Source organism: Ictidomys tridecemlineatus, chromosome 11, assembly GCF_052094955.1.
Source record: "Ictidomys tridecemlineatus isolate mIctTri1 chromosome 11, mIctTri1.hap1, whole genome shotgun sequence".
NCBI classification, from domain to species: domain Eukaryota; kingdom Metazoa; phylum Chordata; class Mammalia; order Rodentia; family Sciuridae; genus Ictidomys; species Ictidomys tridecemlineatus.
In genome coordinates this window covers 10,835,824-10,862,232 of record NC_135487.1, presented here as the reverse complement: position 1 = coordinate 10,862,232, position 26,409 = coordinate 10,835,824, and the positions used below count along the sequence as shown (strand labels likewise).

The following is a 26,409-nucleotide window of genomic DNA, read 5'->3' as shown; positions in this document are numbered from 1 at the left end:
AGGACTGGAGACTGGAGGACCGAAGGGGCACTGTAGAGGGAAGGAGGGGAGGGCGGGACCTGGAGGTAAGAACCCCCCACCTTCCCCCCGGTCCTAGAGCCCTCCAAGCCCAGGAGGTGGGGATAGCAGCCTGAAGGCGGGAAAGGCCAGAGTCCCGATCCTCGTTGCTGACCCAGAACAGAGCTCCCGCGGCTTGCGACAAATGTATCCACGGGGCTCTGGAATGATGTTTCTTCAAAACAGGTACCGGGCAAAGAGCACTGTGGCATCGCTCAGCCCAGGCAGGGACTGAGTCCTTCACTCCCGCTGCACTGTGTGCCCCAGAGCAAACTTCTTTGTCTCTCTGAGCCTCAGTGTCCTCAAGTGTAAAATGCAGAGAATGCTGGTATGGAGGAATCACCTGGGGATTAAACACACAACACCAGGTTCACTTAGCAACAAACACTGATTTCAGTCACTTGAAAATCCTAGATGTACAGTCCCTGTGGGGAGAGCAGGGGGGCAGGACACGAGGGTTGTGGAGCCCAGGAGTCCACCCATCCCCTCCCACTGCACCCTCCCTGCAGCAAGAAGGCCATATGGTACAGTGGTTAGGCCCACTGCTCTGGAGGCAGAATCTGTCCTGGGGACACATCTGACACCTGTCTCTGACAGTATGACAGTTGATAGTATGACCTTGGAAAAGTTATCTCTCTGAGCCTCACTCTTCTCATCACTAAAATGGGAACAACAGAACCGACCACATAAGATAATCGTGAGAATTGAGTTGAAGGGTAGAAGAAGCACACCTGGCAGGCAGTGAATGGTTATAAATGGCAACCACAGTTCCTATCTTCCTTAGTGTCCTGTGTCTGGGCTTTTGCTACCTCTTGGTGTCCTTTGTTCGAGGGGATAAATTATCTTATTTAGTCTTCACTTCAACCCATTTCCATATGAGGAAACTGACCTCAGGGAGGTGGGTTCTGACCTATTCAAGGTAACTCGCTGCAGGGAAGTAGGAAGCCCAAAGCTCAGCCCCCTGAGGCCAAGCAGTTCCCAATGGGTGCCTGGAGGGCAAGGCCAGGGCCACCTGCTTTTCAAGGCTCTGTCACCTCTATGGCAGATCCAGGAAGACAGCAGGTGCTACATAAATGCAAATGGATCCAGACTGGACCCCTCATGCCCAACTATGGATTCTGACCTGCAAGAGGACAACTAGAAACCAGGGCCCAATCCGGCCAAGGTAAGTGCCATAGACGTGCTATGCCAAGCAGGCCAGATGTGGGGGGAAGGGAACAAGATGCCAGGGACTGGATACTGGGTGGCATCAACCCGGGGCTCCACTGTAAGAGCCCTTCTGGGTTCTGGGATCCCAAGAAATCATAGCTAAACCGTGTGGGGATCTGCACCTCCCTGACTTCCACAGCTGCATCTTGTTCTCCAATAAATGACTAAATTCCTGGAAATCTGAATGCTACAGCTCCAGTGTCTGTTGTGGTTCCGATGTGGCTTGTCCCCTCCAAAACTCACACTGAACTTTGGTCCCCAGTTCAAGTGTTGAGAGGTGGGGGAGAACTTTTAAGAGGGGATTAGGTCAAGAGGGATTAATGTCTCTCTGGGTAGTGGGCTGTTGTGAAGCAGCCTGGTCCTCCTCCCTCTCCTCTACACCTGCCCTTCCTCCATATCATGACACAGAACAAGGTCATTGCCAGATGTGGCTGCCCAGTGCTGGACTTCCAGCCTCCAGAACGTGAGCTAAATAAACTCCTTTCCTTTATAAATTTCCCAGGCTCAGATATTTTGTTATAGCAACAGAAATGGACTAAGACGGCACCTGAACGCCTTGACTACCGTGTTGGCTTTGTCTCCTCATCAGCTGCATGACCCTGAGCCCAGTGACTTCATTTCTCTGAGCCTTAGTTTCCTCATCTGTAAAACTGGATAATTAGTGCCTGATGGAAACATTATGAGAATTAAATAAGATGTGCTAGGCTTAGTTGTGTGCTTGGATATGCTTTGGCAGAAACTTCTATGGGTTACTAAAATTCATTTCCAACTCTCTTGGAATATGGCTAGCAGATGTTTCTTGGACTCCCTTACAGTCAGATCTGGCCATGTGGTCAGGTTCTGGCAAATAAAGACAGAAAGAATGTGTGTCGCTTTAGACTCAGCCCGTAAGAGTATCCCCAGAGGAATCATTTCTCTCCTTCCTTGTCCGCCAACTGGAAGGAAATGACTTCAAGGTCAGAGGGGACACTGGGACGACAAGATAGACAGGATCTGGTCCCTAGCTCACCACATAGAAAAGCACCTTCCAAACACCCCACAGGATTTTTCATGAGTGAGAAATAAGTTTCTATTGTGTTAAGCCTCTGCACTCTCGGGGTCACACCATCATATCACCCAGTGTCCCCTTAGTACTACGTGCATCTAAACCAGTGTTAGCAATGGTTATTGTTGCGTTATCATTACTGTTCACTAGAATTACTGGTTGTACTACTGGTGCCCGGTCAATACCCTTGTGCCTGCTCTAGACTCTCAGCCACAGTCTGGTGAGTACAAAGGGGACACACTTTGCATCATTCCTGGCCCCCTCCAAACCTGACATTTTCCAGGTCCCACTGCAGGAGCTGGCCAAGAAGTCTTTTGCTGTCACTCCTGAGCTGCAAACATACTGGCTGCTCTTACCACTCACCCCTTCTCTATTTTCCAGTTGTTAAATTATTAAAAAAAAAAAAAAATGCTGAACCAACTATGAGCCAGGCCAGCTTCTTCAACAGCAACACGATGGCCACACTAAGTCATTTGCTCAGACTCACCAGCCATGAAGAGTTGAAGCCACACTGAGACCAGTTCTGACTGGTTCCAAAGTTTTAAACAATAACAGCAATGTCTACTATTATGCAACTCTTACTGCACACCAAAAATGAATTTTGTATTTAGACTTAAGTCCTATTCCAAAGATATCTTATTAGGTATTTGCAAATATTCCAAAATCTGAAAAAAAGTCCAAAATCATAAATATTTCTTCTCCCAAGCATTTTGGATAAAGGATACTTAACCTGAAGAGGAGATTAAATAGAAAAAATAGAAAAGGAAACAATCCCCCTTGGCTTTGGCTGAGATCAATGGGACAAGATTCCACCAGGCATGGTGACCGACAGCCTGAGGTCACAGATAGTCACCAAAGAACACCCATCTAGCATCTGCCCCATCCCAGTTCAGGTTAAAAGCCAGGCAATGGCCTGGTGCGGTGGCGCACGCATGGAATCTCAGAGCCTGGCTGAAAGGAATGTGTGGGGTTGGCTGCGGGGGTCCCACCCTTTGCCCCTGCTCTGCTCCTCCCTTAGAGCTATTTTATCAGGCACCTGCAGCGAGCTCAGTCAAGAAAAACAGGAAATCTCAGCTGTAAACAGATGGTCTTCTCCTGCCACTACCCCGCCCCGCTCCAATCCTCCAGACAAGTCCAGTTCCCAGGGAGGGGACTGTGGAGATGTGGTCACCAAGGGAAAGGCATCCGCTCAGACTTGGGTGTGCAAAAAACAAAACAAAAAAACGAGGGAGCCAGTTCAAAATGCCAGCTTCAAGCAGGGGGCCTGGGGGCCGTTCTCAGAAACCCAGGGGGATGGGGGAGCAGGCTCCTGCAGCCTTGCATCGTGCCCAGCCCCGGGCCTCAACTGCTGGTCCCCACACGGAGGCACTTTCGACTTGGTAGGCTGCAACGACGAGCAGGACCCCACGCGGAGGGCAAGGCCGCGGTGCGCAGCTCTGGACGTCGTCCGAGAGGGCCTCGCGGCAGCCGCCGAGAGACGCAGGCGGGGCCTGCAGGCCGCGGGGCCCGGGCAGATCCTGGCCGGCGCGCGAGAATCCGCGAGTGGAGAGCACAGCCCCGGGCGGCCCTCCCCCTGCCCGGGCCGAGCGGCCGCAGGGCGAGCCCTCGGCGCCCACGGGACCCCGGTGCGCGGGCGGCGGCTCCAGCCCGCCCCCTGGCGCCACCCCGGCCCCGCGCGCGGCCTTCTCCCGGCGCGCGCCCGCCCCGTCCTCGCGCACGCGCACGCGCTCACAGCCGGCCCCTACCTGCGCGCGCCGCCGCCGCCGAGGCCGACCGGGCCGGGGGCGGGGCGTAGGGCGGGGCAGGGCGCAGGGCGGGAAGGGCTTGTGGGCGGGGCGAAGGGCGGGGCGGATTCGGGGGCGGCCCGGGGCTCCGAGCTCGGAGCGCCCATCCCGCCCGCGCTAAATTGGGGGCTTTCCTAGCGACTGCCCTTCGTCACCCGCACACCATCACTACCGCCTTGCGCTCAACGGAAAATCCGAGGGGCAGCGCGTCGCCCGAGGCTTCGCCGTCAGACCAGCTGAAGAACTCCGCTGCGGTCTGGCTCGGTCCTTCCCTTCAGTTGTAGGGGACGCGAGGCCTTTACTTTATTTACTTATATGCGGTGCCCAGGATCCAACCGGGGCCTCACACGCTAGGCAAGTGCTTTACCGCTGAGCCACGGCTCCAGCCCCAGTTCGGTCTTGAAGGCGTCAAACCCCAAGGCTTCGACCAAGATAAGCGACCCCATCGTCCAACCAGACGGAGGGGGCACCCCCCGCCCGAGCGTCACCGAGGCTTCAGTGATCTGACCCGTGGGGCAGAATCCTGTTCTGATTGTCGTGCTCTCCCAGTAAGGCGCCCTGGCCGCAGTTGGTTCACCCGTGAAATGGGGATATCCCATCCCTGTGCCCAAATGGGATGGGGGCAAAATCACAGAAGAAATGTGCTTTTCAAACTAAACACAGGTGTGCCCATCTCAAGTTCATCTCTACAGAATCAGTCCTTTCCTTCCATCCCCTCCCCAAGACTCACCTCCCTCTGTATCAAGTCACTCATTTCCAAAACGGGGAAGGAAGCAGGTCTGACTCTGCAGGACTGAGAGGAGGCTCACTTGCCTTAAGAAAACCCGTTTAGCTTTGATTTTGTATTTGGGAAACAGTAAAGACCCAGAAAGAAAAACCAGCCGGCCATGGCTGATAGTTCTACATGTCAGGTGGAGGGGAGGAGTGGAAATTTAATCTATCAAAAAGGAACCTGGGCTGGGGTTGTAGCTCAGTGGAAGAGCACTTGCCTGGCATGTGTAAAGCACTGGGTTCAATTCTCAACACCACATATAATAAATAAAATAAAGGTCCATCAACAACTAAAAAATATTAAAAGAAAAGAAAAGAAACCTGCTTTTAACATCTGAGAAACTTCACTAGAGGCCACCGCCACTGTGCAGCCGGGTGCAGGCAAAGCTGTGGCCTGGGCCAGGGTAAGAGCTACTGGTCAGGGAAGATTTGGGTCAATACCTGAGGTTTCAGGGTCAGGGGGTACCCAGGTTGGAGGGCAAGGCCCAGCTAGAGAAGGACTGACTGACCTCTGCCAGTAAGCACAGTTGATCACTAGGTACCCCAGGTCTGTCATCCTGTCTGGAGTCCCCAGTCCTGCTGGGTCCTGATCTGGGCCCTGACAGACTCATGAGTCTGGTTCTGGTCCTGCTTACCCCTTTGTATCCACTGCAGAGTGTTCCTCAGCTCCAGGGCTGGGCTGAGGACTTGCTCCTTGCTCCTTCCTCCAGGCACCTGCCTGTTGCTGCCACTAGGCCTCCCTTAGTTACCAATACCTCCCAGGCAGCCTACATTAGCTGCAAACCACACTGTGGCTGCTTCCACCTATATTTTCTCATTCTGTCCTCAGTCCCTTCTAAACACTTCTGTGAGAGAGGTCTAGGCTGTGAAGTCTAAAATTCATCTTACAGAAGGGAGACTAGAATCCAAAGAGGTGCAGTAACTTGCCCAAGGAAACACAGCAGAAAGCTGTAGGTAGCTTCCAGCCACATGCTCTTACCTGTACACAATGCTGTCTCACTTGAGATTTTGGAAGGGACAGCAAACACAGCTCCTCTCTCCTTGACATTCTCTAAGTTGCAACCCACAGGAGCCTACAGCAGGGAGGCACATTTACACCAGAGGAAGCCTCTAGCTCCCCTAGCTGTGAAGACTGTCCCTGCTGATTTGGTAGCTTGGCTCAGCTCAGTCTGGACGGCAGTCACTTGAATCCCCAGGGCTGTTACCCACCATTCATGCTGTGCCCCATAACCAGGTGGCCCCCAGGACCAGTTACCTGAAGGGAGTTGTGCCAGTGCTCACCTGCTCCCTGGGAAGGATTCTAAACGTGAAGCTTAAGTAACAGGGAAACAAATGACTGGAGTCACAACCCAGGTTGCCAATGCCAAGTGCCTGCCAAATCTGGCTGTGGGCTAGGTGGACTCTGTGCCCACTGTCAGCAAAACCACATTAACCAGGAGGATTAGAGGATGGGCATCCTGGATAAAAGGATGTACTGAGTATCTGATGATTAACTTGCAAAGTTGTTCTACAATGCCTGACTTTTAATAGCAAGAAATTTAAAAATAAAAAAGACAATGGCAGAAAAGGAAATAAGAGAAAATAAGGAGGTTAGACAACCAAAATCATCAGAACAGGGCGACAGAGAGCAGAGAGCCAAAAAGAGCCACAAGTGAGCACTAATGGAGCTTCTGCCCAGAGAGCGGCCCAGGCAAGGGGAGAGCAGCAGGCTGGAGCCTTCCCTGAGGGAGCTCAAGCCCCCACCTGCCAGCCCAGAGCCAGCCTGTCGCCCACCGATTCCTTCCTCCTGCTGCCCAGCCCTGATGGTTTATTTCTATTATGCACACCCTTTCTAAGCTTAAACCTTTGGCACTTCAAGTTCTTTCATCCATGCCTGACTTTAAAAATAATGCTCCCTAAATGTCAAAAGGTAACTAATTTATGGCTTTTCAAATAAAAACAGCTGTCAAAAGAAAAACAATATAAAATTTTTTAAAAATTAGAAAAACTCAAATGTCTAACAATAGAAGACTGGCCTAATAAATCATTGTTCTTCACATATTGGAATATTAGGCCCTCATTCCAAAAGGTACAAAGGAAAATTTAATAACTGGACAAATGATAAAATTATGTAATGGTAAAATTATTTTAGAGGTTTCTGAACAGTGATTAAAAAATAAGTCAGTTGCTGGCACAGTGGCACACACCTGTGACTTGGGAGGCTGAGGCAGGAGGATTACGAGTTCAAAACCAGCCTTGCAACAACAGTAAGGTACTAAGCAACTCAGTGAGACCCTGTCTCTAAATAAAATACAACATAGGGCTGGGGTGTGGCTTAATGGTCAAGTGCCCCTGATTTCAATCCCCAGTACACAAAAAAAGAATAAAAAAGCCTATAACTAATTAGAACAAATACAAAATGAAGAATAAGCCCATATTTGTAAATGAAAATTTAAATGTATCTTCTATATATAAATATAATAGGAAGAAGATAAGAAGACACCAAAATGTTAACTGTAACTGGCCGTGGTGGTGCATGTCTGTAATCCCAGAAATTTGGGAGGCCAAGGCAGGAGGATTGTGAGTTTAAAGCCAGCCTCTACAAAGCAAGGTGATAAGCAACTCAGTGAGACCCTGTCTCCAAATAAAACAAAAATAGGACTGAGGATGAGGCTCAGTAGCCAAGTGCCCCTGAGGTTGATCCCCAGGAACAAAAAAAAAAAAGTTAACTGTAGTTCCAGCTACTCGGGAGGCTAAGGAAAAAGATCATTTGAGCCCAGAGGTTCAAGACCAGTCTGGGCGATACAGTGAGACCTCATGTCAACAACAACAAATAAACCACAGAGATACAGCACAAAGGCCATGCTAAGGAGGAAGAGATGGGCTGTGCTGCCTCACACCAAGCAGTGCTGGGGAACCCCAGAAGCTCGGAGAGGGGGGGATTCCATCCTTGCTCAGAGTGGGCATGGCCCTGCTGACAACTGATTTCAGACTTCCAGCTTCCAGATCTGAGATTTTTTTTCCTTTGGTGCTGGGGATCAAACCTCCCCAGTGGTTTCTGCTGTTTTAAGCCACCTGCTGTGTGGAAATTTGTCACAGCAGCCCTAGGAAACTAGTACGTAGAAAGACATCCAAGCTGGCCCTCGATGGTCCTTACCTCCTGGTGTCTACACCCTTGTATAATTTCCTGCCCTCAGGAATGGGCAGGACCCGTGACTTGCTCCCCCATGGTAAACCCAGCAAAGAGGGCAGGATCCCTTCTGAGATTCAGATCATACCTGCTCTCTGCTGAAAGCTCTTGCTTTTCAGTTTGATGAAGCAGGCTGCCAACTGTAAGCTAGAGGCCTTGAGGCAAGAAAGTGTGACCTGCCCAGGGGCCACAAGGCACTGAATCCCGGCAACCAGCATGTGAGTGAGTTTAAAAGCAGCTCTCGTCTTTCCCTGTGAGCCTTAGGATGACATTGTGACCTTGGTCCACATACCTTGCCTGCAGCCTGTGAGAGATGCTGAGACACAGGACCCAGCTAAGCTGTACCCAGGTTCCAACCCACAGAACCAGGGGTTATTTCAAGTGGTTATGTTTGGGGATGAATGCTACACAGCAACAGCGAATACAGACATGAGGAATTTCCTATTTTCCTGACAATATCACAAATGATTTTAATATTGTATGTTTGTTTTCCTATTTATATTACATCTGTAATCATGAAAAATATTAAATTTTAAGTCGGGCATGGTGGCGCATTCCAGGGGCTGGGGAGGCTGAGGCAGGAGGATTGCAAGTTCAAAGCCAGCTTCAAAAGGGGGGGGGGGCGGTTGGGAATGTGATTGGGTTAAATGCTCCTGCATTCAATTCCTGGTACCAAAGAAAAATATTAAATTTTAAAGTCTTTTAGTTTTTTTGTTTGTTGAGGATCAAACCCAGGACCTCATGCATGCTAAACAAGCACAGGACCACTAAGCTTGTTTATCCCCAGTCCAAAAAAAAAAAAAAAAAAGAAACACAAAAATTTCAAGATCTGTCTACATTAAAACTGTGAGGCAAAATTGGTCTTTTTCTTAAACTGGTTCCTCCGCCTAGAGTATGTTATTTTTCTTACTTCCTGCTCAGGGAAACCAATAGCTACTGAGCACCCACTGTGTGCCCAGATGCGTCTCAGCAGATTCCAATCCTACCAGTGGAATAGAACCCCATCCCTTGGCCTGTCATTCAATACTTATCATTGAATAGAGCATAGTTTTCCCCCTACCCTGAGTACGAAGCTACATGCCCCCATCCCCAACCTTTCAAAATTATTGAGATAGGGTCTCATTAAGTTGCCCAGGCTGGCCTTGAACTTGCAATCCTTTTGCCTCAGCCTCCCAAGCAGCTGGGATTACAGGTATACACTTCTGTGCCAAGTGGAGGGAATGGGAACGTGCCAGGCCCTGCAGGTGGCACTGCTGCAGAGCACACAGGCCTGGTTCAAAACACAAATGCTAGAGGCAGATCACCTGCATTAAAACCCAGCTCTACCATTTATCATCTTGTCATGTGGGCAGATTGCATAATCTTACTGCACTCCTAAGAACAGGGATGAGTAGGGGATAGAAGATGTCTGTGTCCCCCTGAAACGCAATGGCAAGTGTGATGGTGTAAGGAGGCAGGATCTTTGGGGTCCTGAGGGTGGAACCCCAGGAGGAGATCTTCTGCCTCTTCCACCATGTGTGCTACAGCAGGATGACAGCCTCACTCGACACCAGATCTGCCAGTGCTGCAGTATGGACTTCTCAGCTTCCAGAAAGGTGAGAAACTTCGGTTACTTACAAGCCATCCTGAATGCACCCAGACGGCACCCACCTCATACAGTGGTGATGATGAGTTCCACGCATTAAGTGCGTGGTCACAGAACGCGTCACACAGGCAACAGCTTCTATCATTGTTGTAAAGGGTCCATTTGGAGCACAGGAAGTGATCTTCTGGTCATTGGCCATTAAATCCGTCCAGATTCTCTTTTATACATTGACTCCCACCTTAAACAACTTTAGTTCACCTATTGTGTCAGTCACCTATTGCTGCATAACACTATCACCACAAATGTAGAATCTTGGTTTTTTTCCCCTGTGGTGCTGGGGATTGAACCCACAGCCTTGTGCATGCAAGGCAAGTACTCTACCAACTGAGCTATATCTCCAACTCACAAATGTAGAATCTTAACTTTTTTGGGGGGCGGTGCTGGAGATCAAATCCAGGGCCTCTCGAATGCTAGGAAAATAGTCAACTGTTCTACTGCCGAGCTGCACCTCGAGTCAAAAACATCTACTCTTTCCCTGAGTCAGGAGTCTGGCACAGCTTAGCCAGGTCCTCTGCAAGTCCACACCCAAAGCACTGGCCAGGGCTAGATTCCCATCTGAAGGCTTAACTGGAAGAATCTGCTTCTAGGCCCACATGGTTTTTAGTGGCATTCATCCTTGGCATTTAGTGTCACACATCCTTGGACTAAGAGCATCAGCTTCGTTTTGGCTGACAGCCAGAGGCTACCCTCAGCTCCTTGCCACCTTTCTTCTTGGGATAGCTCAACAGGGCAGCTTGCTTCTTCAAAGCCAGTAAGAGATGCTGCAGTCCCATGTTACAAAACCATGGAAGTAACACCTTCTTGTCTTTGCTGGATTCTGTGGGTCACAGATCTACCCACACTCAAAGGGTCTTACACAGGCTGTAAAGACCAGGAGGGAATCATAGGGGCCATCTTAGTGTGCCACACTTTCTAGCGTATCCAAATCCTCCCCCGCGCAGGAGCTGAGGTCTCACCCCCCCCCCAAACCCAATGCCCACCTCCTACCATCCACTTGAGCCATCTCCACTGTACCAACTTATGAGCTCCAGTCACAGTATAATTGAAGAGATGCCTGAGTTGATACTGAGGTCTTTTCCTGGAGACCCTGGTCCTGTAATGGTTTTGTTTTTCTCCAGCTGGAATTCTAGCTGGTGACAGAGCACAGCAAACCAGCCTTTGCCCACCAGGACCCTGGAGGTACTTCTTAGTCTAGACACTTGATGGATACTTCTTTATTATTTTCATCACCACATGAGCAGCTTCTGCGTGTTACCTGACTAGAGACAGAATTAAGGACAAACTATACAGCAGGCACCTGCTCTGGTTTTATGTGAGGCCTGGGCTGAGGAAGAACCTATGGTCACACGGCTGACCAGCAGACAGCCTAGATTCAAAGCCCGGGTCTGACTCCAGAATCTAAGCACTGACCTCCAACTTGTAATTAAGGGTCTGTCTCCTCTAAGAATGAGCTCTCTCATTTCCAGCCCCCAAGCACTCAGAAGTTCCTCATCCAGATGGGTAGTGAGGGGACATGAAACAGACACTAGAAACTACTCCTGAGGGCTCTTTGATGTAATCATTATTAGTATTCAAGAGGGTTTTCAATTTCCATTTTTTTCTCCTCTTTTTCACTAGTTATTGAGGCTAGTTTCATGCCTACAATAAAAACCCATCCATCTTTTTATCGGAAATGGGGATTGAACCCAGGGCACTTGACTGCTGAGCTGTATGTATCCCCAGACTTTTTTTTAGTTGTAGGAAGATAATTCTTTTTATTTTTGTTTATATGAGGTGCTGAGGATCTAACCCAGGGCCTCCCATGTGCTAGGCAAGCTCCCTACCGCTGAGCCACAACCCCAGCCCTCCAGACTTTTTTTCTTTTGAGACAGGGTCTAAGTTGCTTAGGGCCTTGCTAAGTTGCTGAGGCTGGCCTCAAACTTGCAATTCTCCTGCCTCCCTTGTTGCTGGGATTACAGGTGTGCAACACCACACTCAGATCCAACCTCATCTTTCTTAGAGAACCTTCAGGTACAGGAAGCATGGCCTTTTGACTTTAACCTCTGTGCGTGCATCCTTCTTCCCTGGGAGAGGCTTCCAGAGGCGGATGCCGGTGAGCCACTCCCTCCAGCACAGCCCTTTCTACCAAGGTTCCATGACAGAACCAGCCTTCCTTCCAGAAAGTGAATTCAGGCAGCTGCTCTCACAATGTCCCGAGGATGGGAAAGACTCTTCTAGACAGGAGAGCCATCACTGGTTACCACAGTGGCCAATCTGAAGCCCTAGCCCTGCACTCTGTATCTGGACACAGTGGTGAGGGAGGTGGCTCTCAGTCCATCTGTGGCACCCTGGAGAGCAGAGCAGCCATGCTGCCAAAAACACACTCATCTCCGACGGAAGTAAAGATATTTATTTTTTAATCTTAAAAATCTGGTCCCACAAAAACGCCAGTACTTTTTCAGTTTGAAGTTCTTGACCCTTAAAAAAAAATCAACTGCGAGGTAAGGTTAACTCAAAGAATCATCAAAGGTGCACTCAGATAAATCAGTAATCCAGGCCACGCTGGACTCTGAATTCGCCGAACTTCTTCTTCCTTCTGTCATTCACAGTCCTTGAAGGAGAAAAGAAAGTGAGAAGCTGTCTGCAGATAAGGCACTTCAGAAATCACCAGACAGAAAATCCAAGTCCACCAGGTACTGCGCTGCGAAGCTGAGCCCAGGGGGCTGCAGTGGGCAGTGAGCCAACCCAGCTCTGTAAGACCTTCCCACCAGACCCTGCCCCACCTGGCTTCCAGCACCTTCATTGGCCTGTGCTGCCTGCCTGGCTGGAAGACAGAAACTAGGCAAGTGGGCAGAGATGAACACTGCCACCTGGCACTCAGGCAGCCGGCTGGCAGTGAGGAGTGACTTCAGAGGCCCTCGCTTGCAGCTACCCAGCAGAATACTCCCTTCTGCAAAGATGAGTTAGTGCAGGTTGGAGCAAAAGCAAAGCACAATACTAAAATCTCTTACAAGCCACTTAATCCTTCCAACATCTCCCAATGGCCAGTTCAAGCTATGGCCTAAAGATCTGGCAGAAATCAGGATGGAGTCCCTCTTCTTGAAGGTACTCTGACTTAAGTGGCTACCAACAACAGGAGGCAGAAAGCCCCTGCCCAACAGAGACCCCAGGACACCCATCAACCCTGAGGAGGGCTGATCCGAATCCAGGCGCAAACTCAATCCATTCTGCTGCTTTGGGGGCTTGTGTTTAATGCGGGTCACTGAGATGAAGGCAGGCCAGTTTCAGAGTCTCCTGCACATCAAGAGACAGGGGGACAGGGGTTCTGGATCGTTTCTTCTCCTGCGTTCCGGCTGCATACCGAATCCCAGGAGACACTGCGACAGGGTGTTGACTTACTGCCCCCTGTGCTCAGTCTGTCAAGAAAGGCAGGCAAGGAGGGGAGAGTGGTGCTCCAGGGGCCAGCAAGGAGTCTCGCCTCCTTCCCAGATGAGGCAGCGCCTTCCCAGAAGTCCAGGGAGGAAACAGGGCTGTGCTCAGGTCAGAACTGGACCCAGCCTGTGCCGGACTGAGTCTGGCTGGAAGCCGACCTGTGAGGGGAAGATGGGGTAGGAGTTCAGCTGTTTGAAAACAGATTCAAGTTGGCTTTTCTTTGGCAGAAAGAGCTCTAAATAGCCCATCCCTAAATGGTTTAGAGCAGTGGCCAGGGACCAAGTCTGTGTGTACTTTTAGTTAATGTAAACTTTAAAAAAAAAAAAAAAAAAAACCCTCTTAAATTAGCTATATCATGTCTGTGGCGTTTTTAGAAGTAAAGTCCTCCTGGCCATGCCCACTTGTGTCCACACCCTCTGTGGCTGCTTTACTGTGGCAACAGCAGGACAAGTACCTGGACAGAGACCATGTAGCCCACACAGTCTAGACCATTCACTTCCTGGCCTTTAGAGAACATGTACACAGACCCGGATCCTAGAACCTGGTGCAACAGGAATTCGTCTTTCCACCTGATCCCAAGTGAAGGCTTGGAATCTTAGAGAGTCAGAGGTCCTCTGAAGCCCAAAACCTAGGTCCTGATTCTTAGCCCAGCATTCCAGGGTAGCAGGGGACAGTGGGAAAAGAAGAGAGGTACTGGGACAAGCCAAAACACTTGGTGAGGTGGTTCAGATGCCCAAACAGATTTGCTAAAGATGGCCACAGGCAGTGGGCAATGGTGAAAAGCTTTCAGAGAGGCACAAGAGAACAATATGCCACCCAAAGCAGGCACTCTGGGGCACTCTGTCCTCTGGCTGGCCTGAAAGTATCCAAACCAGAGCAGATGCTCCCAGCACCAGGAGACACGTAGAGCAATCCTAAGTTTCTAGAGAAACAGCCCTGGTCCCAGCCACCTCAGAGAATGTGGCACTCCTTACCCTGTGGATTTGGTAAAGTCTCCCCAGATGTCAGCAGTGGCAGCAGTGGCAGGCTTGGGCTGTGGCCAGGATTCAGTGGCACCTCCTATTTAATGTCCCCAAGTCCAACAGGTAGGGAGAGAAGACAAAGAGACACGGAGTCAGAGACCTTGGTGACTGGTGATCAATGTCATGATTCTAGGTGGCTGAAAAATACACACAGAGATGCTTGGGGCATCAGAATGCTGGTGAGTCGCCACATCTCTACCATCTTCACCCAAGGCCTTGAGGGCTTCTGGGGAAAGGCAGAAAGCCACAAACAAGGCGAGGAGAGGTGCCAGAGCACAGCTATCTGTCATTACTACCTGAGGCTGTTTCCCACCATGTTCGCTGGAACCCATTTGAATGTACTATGTCCCGTCTTGGCTACCTGCATGGAGAAGTCCCCACCCAAATCACAAGGTCACCTTCACAGGAAGCCTCCTGCACTTCTGCATCAACCAACTGAGGAGGTTACATGTGAGACATAGGTCAAGTCCTGAGCCCCCAGCTATTCAGGGGGCAAGGAGACTCTTCCAGAAAAGGTGATTCAGCTACCTCCCATGCCCCATGCTGCCAACTCTCTCTTCAGGACAGTCTGTGTCTGCCACTTCTGCTTCCCACTAATTTGCTATTTCTCATCTGCTCTGAGCGGGGAGACTGGATAAAACAGGGCTCTTAATGTTGTAGCTTTAGTTTGCCAAGTGTTCATCACTTAAGCACAGCCCGTAGCAGACCACAGGTCAAGACTAACCATGAGACTTTGTGCAGGTCACTAATGTTTTAGTTGTCCTGACTGTAAAATGGGGATGGTAACGATGATTGCTTCCCAGGACACTGTGAGAAAGAAGAGAGTTAATGTTCTGGAACGCTCAGAATAGGCTCAGGACACAGTGGTGTGGGTGATGACATTCATAAAATGGGAACTAACATCAGGCTTGTGCACACAGCATCCTACATATTGCTCTAAGTGCTCTGAGTGGATCAGCTCACTTGTTCCTTCCAGAAAACCTGTAACTGTAGGCATCACTGCTACCCCATCCTAGAGGTGAGAAAACAGGCCCAGACAAGCCAGCAGTCGCTGATGACTGCACAACGGAGGGCCAGAGCTGGACCTCAGTGGTCTGGTTCTGGAGCATACAGTGAGTGCTCCACAGATGTCAACTATTTGTGACTTGCCACTGAGCCATCCTGCCTGTAGACAAGCTAACTGTCTCACACACTAGGATAGAAGCCCCCCAGAGCAGGAGCTCGACGCTGTACAGACAGCACCCAACTTGAGGATGGTCTGATTCAAGATTTTTCAATTTAATAATGGGTTTATCAACTTTGTAATGGTTTATTAAATACCTCTTCAACTTATGATTTTGACTTCTGATGATTTTGCCAGGACATAACTCCATCTGTCATAACTCAAGTGTCTGTCCTTGCAGCATCCCCAAGGCTTAACACTCCATAGGACAGGTGTCAGGTGCTAAAAACGCATCAGCACCAAGGAAAGGCTAAGGCAGTGGCTCCAGCCACTCAAGTAAAAATGTAAAAGAGTCAAGTGTGGAAGCACAAGCTTCTGATACCAGCAGATCAGGAGGCTGAGAGCAGAAGGATCGACAAGTTTCAAAGCCGCCTTGGCAACTTAGCAAGACCCTATCTCAAAATAAAAAATAAAAAGGGCAGGGGAGGGCTGAGGCCGTAGCTCAGTGGTAAAGTGCTTGCTTTGCATGTGTAAGGCACTGGGTTCAATCCTCAGCACCACATGAAAATAAATAAAGATACTGTGTGTTCATCTACAACTAAATAAATATTAAAAATAAATAAATAAATAAATAAAATTTAAAAGAGGGCAAGGGAGGGGGCTGGGATTGTTGCTCAATGGTAGAGTGCTTGCCTGGCATGCATGAGGCTCTGGGTTCGGTCCCCAGCACCATATAAACAAATTAAATAAACAAAATAAAGGTATTGTGTCCATCTACAACTTAAAAAAAAAAATGGGCAGGAGAGGTGGCTCAGTGGTTAAGCATCCCTGGTTTCAATTCCCAGCATACACAAAAAATAAAACCACAATGCAAATGAGATTGTAGATTCTTGCCCCTGTCCTTGGCAATTGTCCTATGGCCCCACTTGGAGAAATAATGCTTAAAGATGAATTCCTGGTGCCAGCGTAGGGCCCTGACTGCAGTTCCTCTCAGCCCCCCGGTTGGGGTAGCACCACAAGGCAGAGGGTAGAAGTCAGACCTGCAGATAAAGCTGCCAGTGGCAGGGACTCTCTCAGGAATGAGGAAGGCTTCCTGCCTAGATGCTGCCTGAAGAAATGGGTGGCATGGGGTAGAAAGGGGGCTGGTGACCTAGGTCAAGGCCAGGAGCATCATGCTGGGCAGGACAGTGGGCTGGGAGGGCTGGCATCCCAGCACTAAGAACTTGAGGAACCCAGGGGCCTCTCCCAGGCTCACAGCACAGTCTGCTGAGGTAGCCGCCTCTCACTTCCTGGGACCCCACAGCACTCAGTCTCCAATTTGAACTCCCCTGCTCACCTTGGCACCCACCTCCCTGAGTACACAGGGCATCTAAATACCTGAGCCTGAGTCACACTCTTCCTCTGCCTGAAACACCAATACCTCTGCCCCTTCCTTCATAATCCAGTTCCATGCCACCTCCTCCATGAAGCCTCCCAGACCATGTTGGAGGCTGGTGAACCAGGGCCACATCCATTTCATGCCTGACCCACCCCTCCCACTAAATGTGAGCTGACCTGTCTCCATCACCCACCCACTCAACACCTACAGAGGACTAGGAATCTGCATGCTGATGATTTCACAATAGCGAATAAGTCATTGTCCCTGCTTATCAGGGGAGGGCAGACGCCCTAAAGGAGAAAGCAGAAGGTGTTAAGGAACTGAGAACCCCTCAGTATGTGCAGGGTCCACTTTGTGGTGCCCTCTTTCTAGCCTGACATCGACAGGTACAAAGGGACACATTACTGAGTGTGAAGGATGGCAGCCACAAGCCCCAGCTGCTGGGGAAAAGAAGTCGTAGGTTCACTGTCCACCCCAGCACTGACCTGTACCAGGAGCAAATGCTGGCTGCACAGGGGACCGTCCTGTAGACAACTGCTCCCCAGGGGGTGGGATCAGTGTGGAGGTTTTGCCCCCTGGGGGCGGGGGAAGCAGGCTCAGCCCTCCCGTGCTGGCAGGCCGGGCTCGGGGACTCCCAGTTCCTTCCTTCTTCTTTATGTTCTAAATGGAGAAAAGGAATGCAAATCAGTTCTGCAGAGCTCAAGTGAATCAGAAAACCTTATGAGGAGGGCCCAGGGGAGCTTCAAACCCCAACATCTGTATAACCAAAGGATGGTCCTTCCCCAGCACCTTCATTTTTAGGAGCTGTATCCAACGCATCACAACTCGAAATCCATCACCAATGCAGTTAATTTTAAAGCCCAGAACCTGAATTCATTATCATCAGGGAAGTGAGCATCAAAACTATATTAAGCCAGTCTTGGTGGCATGTGACTGTAATCCCAGCTAGGCAGAAGGTCAGAAGTTCAAGGCAGAGGCAGAAGGTTAGAAGTTCAAGGACAGCATGGGCAACTTAGCAAGAGCCTTTCTTTTTTTTTTTTTTAATATTTATTTTTCAGTTTTCGGTGGACACAACATCTTTATTTTATCTTATGTGGTGCTGAGGATCGAACCCAGCGCCCCGTGCATGCCAGGCGAGCACATTACTGCTTGAGCCACATCCCCAGCCCAGCAAGAGCCTTTCTTAAAATGAAAAGGACTGAGGATGTCACTCAGAGGTGGACGCCTGGGTCCAACCCCCAGTACTATTTCACACCCACCAGAAGCCGACAGCACAGGATACCACTGCTGACATTCATGCACTGCAGGCCGGGTGGGAACGGGTGAAACTGCTCTGGAGAATTGTTAGAAAGAATCTATGAAGCTCCACACAGGAACTCCTGGTCCTGCAATTCCACGCCTGGAAGAAGCCCTGACAGCAATGCACATTCAGGCGCACCAGAGACCCAAGCTGGGACACCCCCAGCAGCACTGTCCTAGTCATCAGCACAACAAACTAGATGCATTCCCACAAGGAACACCAGAATGAATCAAGCATGAGCAAGGACACCCTCCAAGTGTTACCCCAGGAAGAGAGCGGAGACATAAACAAATCAGAACAAAGCCTGCGACTCCACTCGTGAAAGTCAAGAACAAAGTCTAGGTATCAAAGTTGGGGGGTGGGTAGTTACTGGCTGGAAGGGACCGGGGGGACTTCCCCGGTGCTCAGTCTTCTGCTTCTTAAATTGGGTGCAAGTTTCTGAGCAGTTTTTGAAAATTTGCAGAGTTCCGCATTTATGATTTGGGTACTTTTCTGTACACACACCTGTTATACTTCAATAAAACTTGAAACAAAAACACCAAGCAGCAAATGTGAGCCAGAAGCTAGCACAAACGACACGGATGAGTACAACACAGCCTGCTGCTTGTAAGGAAGGTGGCAGCTGAGTCAAGTGGGGAGCGTGGTCTGCAGTGAAGGTCCTCTGAGTCCCTAGGGTGAGGCCAGCCAGGCCAGTCACCTGCAGTGTAAGACTCCGGAGAGTTCCTCACCTTCCTGCACCATGACATCCTTGTCTTTTCAAAAGGGGAAGAATGTTTAATTTATATGAGAAATGCCTAAAAACACTACCTGGCCCCCAGCTGATGGTCATTAAATGTTAGTTTCCTCCAAGCAAGGGAAAGAGGCACAGCTCATCCAGTCCACTGGATTGAAACTGCATTTTCTCCTAAGGACCAGCTGCCCAATTTCAAGGGTCCCAAATCATCACTAGCATGAAGCAGAAAAGAAGAGAAAGAGACAGTGAGTAAAAAGGAAAAGCATTATTCTAGAGTTACAAACTTCCCTCAGAAGCTGAACCCATTTGGTCCTTGGTGTCCCTGAATCATGACTCCAAATCCCCCCTTCACCAGTCAGCCAGGTAAAGCCAAGTCTTGACAACCCCGGGCACCCCAACCTGCTCCCATTCAACAGCTGATGGGGCTGAGCCAGATGCCCAGCTACTCAGACGCCAGGGCCAGGACGACTCGACCCGCAGAAGCTGTCCATGCTCCCTGCACTGCCCTGACAGTTTGTGGCCCAGAGCTGCCCAGAATCTTCCTTACTCAGGGCATAAGCCAAGAGGCAAACTGAACTGACCCCTCCTGACCCACTCTCACAGCCAGGACACCAAGTAACCCACATTCCTTCTCAACTCACAGGCGCTTCAGGTGCTCTGCCCTCTGTCTGAAATACTTGTTCCCTTGTCCCTTGCCTGTGGGTCACTACTTTTAGGAAGCCTTCCTTGGGTCCCCCAATCATGGGCTTTGTGTCCTTCCTCTAGAAGCCCACAGCAGCAGGCATCCTAGGGTGGCAGAGCCTCTCCTGCCGTGTGATCTGGTCTCTGCTTGCTCAGCTCGACTCTGAGACCACGACAGCAGAGCTCTGTTCGGCCCAGGGCGAGCCCAGCACCAATGGAACTGAAGTGGGAGAAGAGGAGCTCTGGGCCAGGTGGCCTCAAGTATGGTGTGACCATGGTCAACACAGCTAAGCGAGGGTAGGACTCACTGCGATGTTGAGCTTGATGGTCTGGCCCTCCTTGAAGCCCAGGTCTAACTTGGGGCCTTGGTCTGGGTTCTGGGCTTGCTTTGCAAACTCACACTGCTGTTTCACCCATCTGGGGAGAGAAGGAGAAGGAAACGGTCAGCTGGAAGAGACCCGCTCTCTGGGCTCACGTCCACTCACAGTGGTCCAAGGAGGCTTGTGTGGAGGTAGGGTGGGAGGTGGGGGCTCGGGGCCGGACGCTTTAGCAGCCACCTGCACGTTGGTTTCCTCAGCAGCACAACTGACAGTTCTAGTGAAGACGCTGTGACAATTCAACCGGTCCCCTATGCAGAGGTCTGTGCCCTAGGGTCTGTGGGCTGGGCTCCAGGAGGTGAGGGAACTTTGTCCTTGCCTCCCCCACCCTTGGCATGGTCTGCACACACCCCAAATGGCCATCTGTGGGATGCCGTCCATCAAGACAGATGCCCAGAAGAGGGCAACACAAAGGTCCCCTTTCCTCCTGTCCTCCTCACAACCTGTGACAGAGGCCAACCTGTTGGCAGTCAGTGATGGACACGGACCTTCCTGTCCTCTCTTTCATAAAGAACACCAGGGCATCAGCTGAGTGGCCTGGGAACCCAAGTGCCACTTATGACATCAAGGAAGAGCAGGCCCAGAGAGGCCAAGAGAGACGAACAAGGACCCAAGCTGTTCAGGGGCTGGGGAGAAAGAGACAGGACGTTTCAAAGGCTGGGTCAGCTGACGGCGCTGGTAGAGCCTGGCGCTGGGGAAAGAAGACGTCACAGTAGACCAGGAGTGGCAGGGGGACAGGAAAAGGCGGCTGCCTGAAGAACTCTCTGAGGCTCCGCCAGCGGGAGGCCACGCCCAGCCACTGGCGTCCTCTAACCTGGGAAGTCATTCTGTCCAGGGAAAGAAGGGGAAGCACGAGCCTCCTAGAAACACTCACTTGAAATGATCCTGCAACGCCACGTTGAAGTCAAAGGCATCACCCCGGTCCACGAAGCCAATCCCAATGAACGCCCGCCGCCCTGCGGAACAGCACAGTCAGTCCCGCTCTTCCGGAGGCAGAGGACACCTTTCTCAAGGGGGGCACCCAGACCTACGCGTACCATTTCCGTCCTCAATGCGGATAACGAAGTACCTGCTGGAATCCGTCACACTCTCCACGGCTGTGCCAGGAAACTGGTCCACTGGCGCCTGGGCAAAGAGCTCCCCTGAAAGCACAAGCTGGGGTGAGCCCCGAGCCCCGCAGCCTGGAGTCCAGCTCGCGGCTGGGCCTCCCACCAGGCATCTCTGGCAAGCCGGGCGGACAGGCAGACCTGACTCTGGGATCCCAATCCAATCCATTCTTGCTGAAGGGAAGACGTTGGAATGTAACTAAGGAAAGATCTCAGACAGTGGTTTTCAGGTCAAATCCAGCACCATTTTAATATTTTTTATTTAACTACCAAACATTCCAAAATCATATTACACGTAAAGCAATCCAGACTTCTTTTAAAATAAAAAGTTCTACTGATGCTGGGCCTCCAATCCCATGTGAGGATGCAGAGTGCAGCCACGATCCACCACCCACCCATTCCCTTTGCTTTATCCCCTGATACAACGTGCCGAAGCCTGAGGGCCCCGACACAGGTGAGCCCAGGCCTAGATGGATCACGCTTTTGCAAAAGCCAGTAGCTGAATAGCTGAAGCAGGACTGTAGGAGGGGCCAGGGAGCCCTGTGGAAAGGAAGGAGGGAGTGTCTACACCCATAAGACTCCAAAGGAGGGCAATTTAACTCAAGCTCAGAGGCAGGGCTCCCTGGTGAAATGCACCCCCCATCAAGCATGGGGCTCCACAGTGGCAGTGAGCATGTAAATCTGTGAGCACCTGCGACAGTTCTACAATCTCACATGCTATCTTCATGGGTGCTTTAAGCACTTAACATTTTCTAGTGAGTCCTGTGGTCTAGAGGTTACTGGGTAAAGGGCTGGATTAAATCAAAACTGATGGCTCAGCTGGGCAAGGTGGCACACACCTGTAAACCCAGCAACTCAGGAGGCTGAGGCAGGAGGATCACAAGTTCGAGCTAGCCTGGGCAACTGAGGGAGGGCCTCAGCAACCCAGCAAGAACCTGCCTCAAAACAAACAAACAAACAAATAGGCTGGGCAATCCTGTAATCCCAGCAACCTGGGCTGAGGCACGAGGATTGCAGGTTCAAGTCCAGCCTCAGCAGTTTGGCGAGGCCCTAAGCAACTCGGCAAGATCCTATCTCAAAAAATAAAAAGGACTGGGGATGTACCTCGGTGGTAAAGCGCCCTTGGGTTCAACCACCAGTACAAAACAAACAAATGCTGATGGCACCAGAGTCTGCAATTATTGTCAATTTATCCACCCAAGTTTGGAACCCTGGGACCTAGACCTATCTGGATGCCTTTAGCTTAGAGGAATAATTCATAAACAGGGATGATTTTGCTCCCCTTCCCCACAGCGACATCTGGCACAGTCTAGAAACATTCTTGGTTGCTACAATTCAGGAGGTGCTATTGGAAACTGGCAGGTCAAGTCCAGGATGCTGCTAGATAGCTCACACTGGACTCATCAGCCCCAAACGTCAACAGCACTGAGGCTGAGAAACCCTGGCCCAGAACGTTATACTCACAACCTCCTGGGTAAGTAAGCAAGGTTTGGCTCAAAACAGTGGCTGTCACATTAGGCAGTTAGGTTAAAAGTCCCCAAGTTTCCCCAAAAACAAGAGTACTGCCACACCCTAGTGACACCAACTGGACCAGAATCCTCTGGCCTAGCCATGGCAGCCAATACTCACCTTGACAACACCATGTTCCAAAGGAATAAATCCATGATGAGGTGCCTTGCAGTTCACAAGGCAACTGGCAAACTATCTGCTCACTTCCTATTTTCAACAATTTTGTGAGAGAAGAACCAATGTGATCCTCATTTGGAGGCCAACACTCCAAGGAACACATGGCCCAACATCTCAAACAGAATGCGTAGTTCGAGAACAGGCAGCCAGTTCTGCCTCCAGATCCTTGCCTTTTCTTCTGCTCCACTAAGGGGAATTTCCATGTGTTAGAAAAAGCAGCTGTTTGACTGCGTGGCACCTGAGCTGGCAATGTGCGGACCCTCAGGCTGGGAGACTCCAGCGTGCTGCCCTCCAGGGCTCACCCAGAGGCTCTGGTAGCCCATGACTTCTAGGGAGATTTCCGCAGAAGCCCTATCTGCCAGCTGACCCCAGCACAGCTCAGCGTGGCTTATCCTCTTGCTACAGAGAGAGCTGAGGACAACAGTTTCCAGCTCCTTCACTTATCAGGCGGGATCAGCTCTGGGGAGTTACCGTTTAGCTGATTAGCAGAATTCCTGAGGAAGGACCAGAGCTCAGCAGCTGTGCACCTTTCCCCAGCTTGTCCTCGAGGCAAGCTCCAGGGCTTCCTACTTCCTACTGGGACCACTTTGCAAGTCTCCTCTCCTTGGCCTCCAAAATTAACAGACCCCCAAGAGAACAGGGGCTTGATAAGAAATACTCCTGTACACACTTGGGGGCAGTGGTTTCTACAATTAAGATCAGGGACAAAGGCAGCTGAAAGGTACACTTGAGGCTCCAACTCCCAGGATAGGTTCCCATGGCCCCTGAGCAGCCTGGCTAGGCCCAGGTGGCCTCGTCCCTCCATCACGGGGAGGTGTGGCACCTCAGCCCAACACAGCCTCCCTTGCCTTTACCTGAGGTCCTGTCCTCTAGCTTGATGTAGGCCACCTGACCCTTCGCAGTGATCCGCAGCCGGCCACTCCATGATGGCTGGTCCAGCTGCCACTCCGAGGCCCTAAGGGGACAAAAACCACTGAGCCTCTGCCAGAGACTGTTGCTCTCTTTTTCCAATGCTGGGGAAGAGAATGGAAAAGGCTGCTTGTTCTAGACCAGAGGTGGCAAACTTTCTGTCAATATTTTTGGCTTTGCAGGCACCACAGCGTCTGTCATGACTAGACAATTCTGGTGTTATAGAGAGAAAGCAGTTGCACAATACAATAAAGCATGCTGGTGCTTTAAGTATTTTAAGCAAATATTCTACAGAGCATGGCTATATTTCAATAAAACTATAGACACTGAAATCTGAAATTCATATAATTTTCACAGTGGGATATATTCTTCTTTAAAATTCTTCCCATTTAAAAAATGTAAAAACCACTCTTAGTTTGTGGGCCATTCAAAAACATAGTGAGTTTGGGGCTGGAGCTATGGCTCAGTGGTAGAGCGCGTGCCTTGCACATGCAAGGCTCTGGGTTCGATCCTCAGCACCCATAAAAATAAATAAATAAATAAAGTTATTGTGTACAACTACAAAAAAAATATTTTAAAAAAAGTGAGTTGTAGCTTGACAACTCTGTTCTAGACTAGAGACCTTCTCCCAATAGAGATTTCCTCCTAGTTTCCTCTCCACAGAGGAAGCAGCTGGAGGGCCTATTTTTCCTGTGTAAGTCCTGTCCTACTGATATGTCCCAAACTCTGAGTCCCCTTCTTGATCTGGCCTTGAACTGGAAGAAGCTGCACACCAGGATGGTCAGAGTGACCAGTTGGGACCACTGAGACCATCTTGAAGGAAAAGTACAATGATTCATAGACAAAGAAAAGACCAGAGCCTGAGGCTACATGTGAAAAAAGGAAGTAGATGCTTAGGAAATTCTCAAAGGCAGCAACAAATCCTTAAACTCAGGAAAGCATGGACCTACAGAGATAATCTCATTTGCTGTGTGTGTGTGTGTGTGTGTGTGTGTGTGTGTGTGTGTATGTGTGTGTTACCAGGGATTGCACCATTGAACCCAGGCCTTTGCACAAGCCATGGAAGCAGGCTGCCACTGAGCTACACCCCCAGCCCCTCATTTGGCACTCTTAAAGCAATAACTTCACATTTTAGTTCTAAGCGGCAGCTCAGGGAAAACTCCCAGACAGTAAGAGCCATGGGTGTTTCCAGGAGGCTTTTCTTGGGAAGTTCCTAAGCATAGGTCAGCTCTCAAGAACTTGGATGAAGGCTGTTTTGAAGACCACAGAAATGCAGATGCTCAATTCAGAAGTCAGCAGACTCAGTTTCAGTTCCCCTTACTCAGCTACAGCCTAAATCCTAAGATTCAAGCAAAGAAGAGGTCAAAATGCCAGGGCTGGCAGTTTCCTCAATGCCAAACCAGCCAGGGCTAGTGTTTGGTAACTTCACTGTCTGCAGTTAGGTGTTCAATAAAATACCTGCTCGCTAGAAAATTCACCATGGCTTTTGTTACACAACCGCAAAGGAACAAGAGGACAGATATGTAGACACCCCATCATTTCACATTGTAGGTCAATCCTGTATTTTCAAAAAACTTGCACACACATTGCCTTCAAAAGCCACCCCATGGCCAGAAACACTGGCACATGCCTGTAATCCCAGTAACTCTGGAGGCTGAGGCAGGAGGATTCCAAGATAGAGGCCAGTCTCAGCAACTTGGCCGGAGACCCTGTCTCAAAATAAAAATTAAAAAGGGCTGAGGATGTAGTTCCGTGGTAAAGCACCCCTCGGTTCAATCCTCAGCTCCGCACTACCCCCCCAAAAAAAATGCCACACCCCATTCAATGGCACAAACTAGCCATGAGCTAGGTTATCTGTTTCAGGGATCATCTTTATTCCTCTAGTTTTGACAGGTATTTCAAACGCGAGATAATAAATAAAATCATACAGTACAAAAGGGTATGCGGAGACTCTCCAGCCCTGGTTCTGCTCCGCGGGACGGTTTCAGGGTTCCCTCCCAGAGACACCCATCAACGCGTTTACAAGCACAGGGTGGGGATGACACAAGACAGGTGCGGTGGGTCCCTCCCAGCCACTACGGCTTCGGCCAAGGGTGAAATGCGCGCCAGGGAAGCGGGTGGCAAAGGGCCCCTGGGCTCAGCTATCCGCTGGAAGCTCCGGGACGGGTCCCTCCAGCCGGTTCTGGGTTCCCTTCCCTCCCCTCGGGGATTTCCGCCAGTGACAGGTCCCCTCCCCACTTCAGGCCGTCCAGGATCCCTTCAAGGCCACCGGTCGGCGCGGGAGTCGGACACCCACCACCACTCCTGGCCACCGGGGTCCCCCAGGCTAGGCTCTGACGCCCTCCCCGTCGCCAGGCGTCCCCCGCGTCCCGCTGAGACGCCCCAACCGCGGGTCCCCTCCGCGGTCTGGTCTCCAACCGGGAGAAGCCGCAGCGACATCACCCCTGCCCCTAAACCGGGGAGGGCCGCCCTCGGCTCCCGCGGTGGGGCGGCGGGGAAGGGGTTTGGCAGGGCTAACGGAAAGTCACCTGTATCCGCGGTTGGTGGCCCGCGGTGGGATGCGGTAGACGTGGACCTCCGGCTTGACACAGAGAACAGACTCGTACTCGCTCGCCTCCATCTCGACGCCCGGAGCCCACCGGACTTCCGGCTCCTTCCCCCGCCCCCATGGGACCGGAAGCAGTGCGGCTCTATGACCAGGCTCTGGCTAGAGCGGCGGCAGCTCGCGGGCCTCAGCACCCCGTTCGCCCGCGCGCCCTCTGCTGGAGGCCGTAGCTCGGGACACGCGGGCTGCGTTTGGGCGCCTGGCGCTGACTTGAGGACCAGGCGCCTTAACCGCAGAGAACGCTTCAGTGCAGACCCAGCCGAACGCGTAGGGTGATTGCGGGTCATCGTCCGCCTCTACTCCAGCCCAGGGGCGCAGCGGCTGAGATGCAAAGCGTAGCCCGCCCTGAAGCTCCTCCG

General features: G+C 50.9%; 2 protein-coding genes and 1 long non-coding RNA gene across 12 annotated transcripts in view; 1 reads left to right on the top strand and 2 right to left on the bottom strand.

Moving 5' to 3' along the window:
• The window catches only part of Crocc (ciliary rootlet coiled-coil, rootletin), a 47,651-nt gene extending 41,412 nt beyond the window's left edge, over window positions 1–6,239 (bottom strand). For 5 of the 9 annotated variants that reach the window (XM_078025381.1, XM_078025385.1, XM_078025383.1 and 2 more), the window contains exons 1-2: window positions 5,846–5,939; window positions 173–400 (exon numbers count right to left, since the gene is read on the bottom strand). In XM_078025381.1, the coding sequence (XP_077881507.1) occupies window positions 173–400; window positions 5,846–5,914 (297 nt within the window). In that variant the 5' untranslated portion in view covers window positions 5,915–5,939. Of the gene's footprint in view, window positions 1–172; window positions 401–1,813; window positions 2,771–4,056; window positions 4,109–5,845; window positions 5,940–6,147 lie in introns of those variants that run through there. The other 4 variants (XM_078025387.1, XM_078025384.1, XM_078025388.1 and 1 more) reach the window with 4 other exon arrangements.
• Window positions 386–1,971, top strand: LOC120890642 (uncharacterized). The gene is made up of 2 exons (XR_005734980.2): window positions 386–1,222; window positions 1,769–1,971. It is a non-coding gene; the product is annotated as an uncharacterized LOC120890642 (long non-coding RNA).
• Window positions 6,240–12,048: 5,809 nt separating the features above from the next.
• Necap2 (NECAP endocytosis associated 2) lies at window positions 12,049–26,133 on the bottom strand. Of its 2 annotated transcripts, XM_005317505.5 has the most exons (8): window positions 25,974–26,133; window positions 23,391–23,491; window positions 20,782–20,886; window positions 20,619–20,700; window positions 19,676–19,784; window positions 17,139–17,313; window positions 14,066–14,150; window positions 13,064–13,249 (listed from the first exon to the last, which is right to left on the bottom strand). In XM_005317505.5, the coding sequence occupies exons 1-8, from the start codon at window positions 26,063–26,065 to the stop codon at window positions 13,201–13,203; spliced, it is 798 nt and encodes a 265-aa protein (XP_005317562.1). In that variant the 5' UTR covers window positions 26,066–26,133; the 3' UTR covers window positions 13,064–13,200. The 2 variants fall into 2 exon arrangements, with proteins under 2 accessions (XP_005317561.1, XP_005317562.1); XM_005317504.5 differs by lacking the exon at window positions 14,066–14,150 and having other exon boundaries at window positions 12,049–13,249.
• Window positions 26,134–26,409: the final 276 nt, after the last annotated feature.

Coding starts and splice junctions, on each gene's coding strand:
- Necap2 (XM_005317504.5), bottom strand. CDS start 26,065: ATGGAGGCGAGCGAGTACGAGTCTGTTCTCTGTGTCAAGCCGGAGGTC. Junction 19,785..20,618: donor GCGTTGCAGGATCATTTCAA/GTGAGTGTTTCT, acceptor TTCTCTCCCCAG/ATGGGTGAAACAGCAGTGTG. Junction 17,314..19,675: donor CCATCAAGCTCAACATCGCA/GTGAGTCCTACC, acceptor TTCTCCATTTAG/AACATAAAGAAGAAGGAAGG.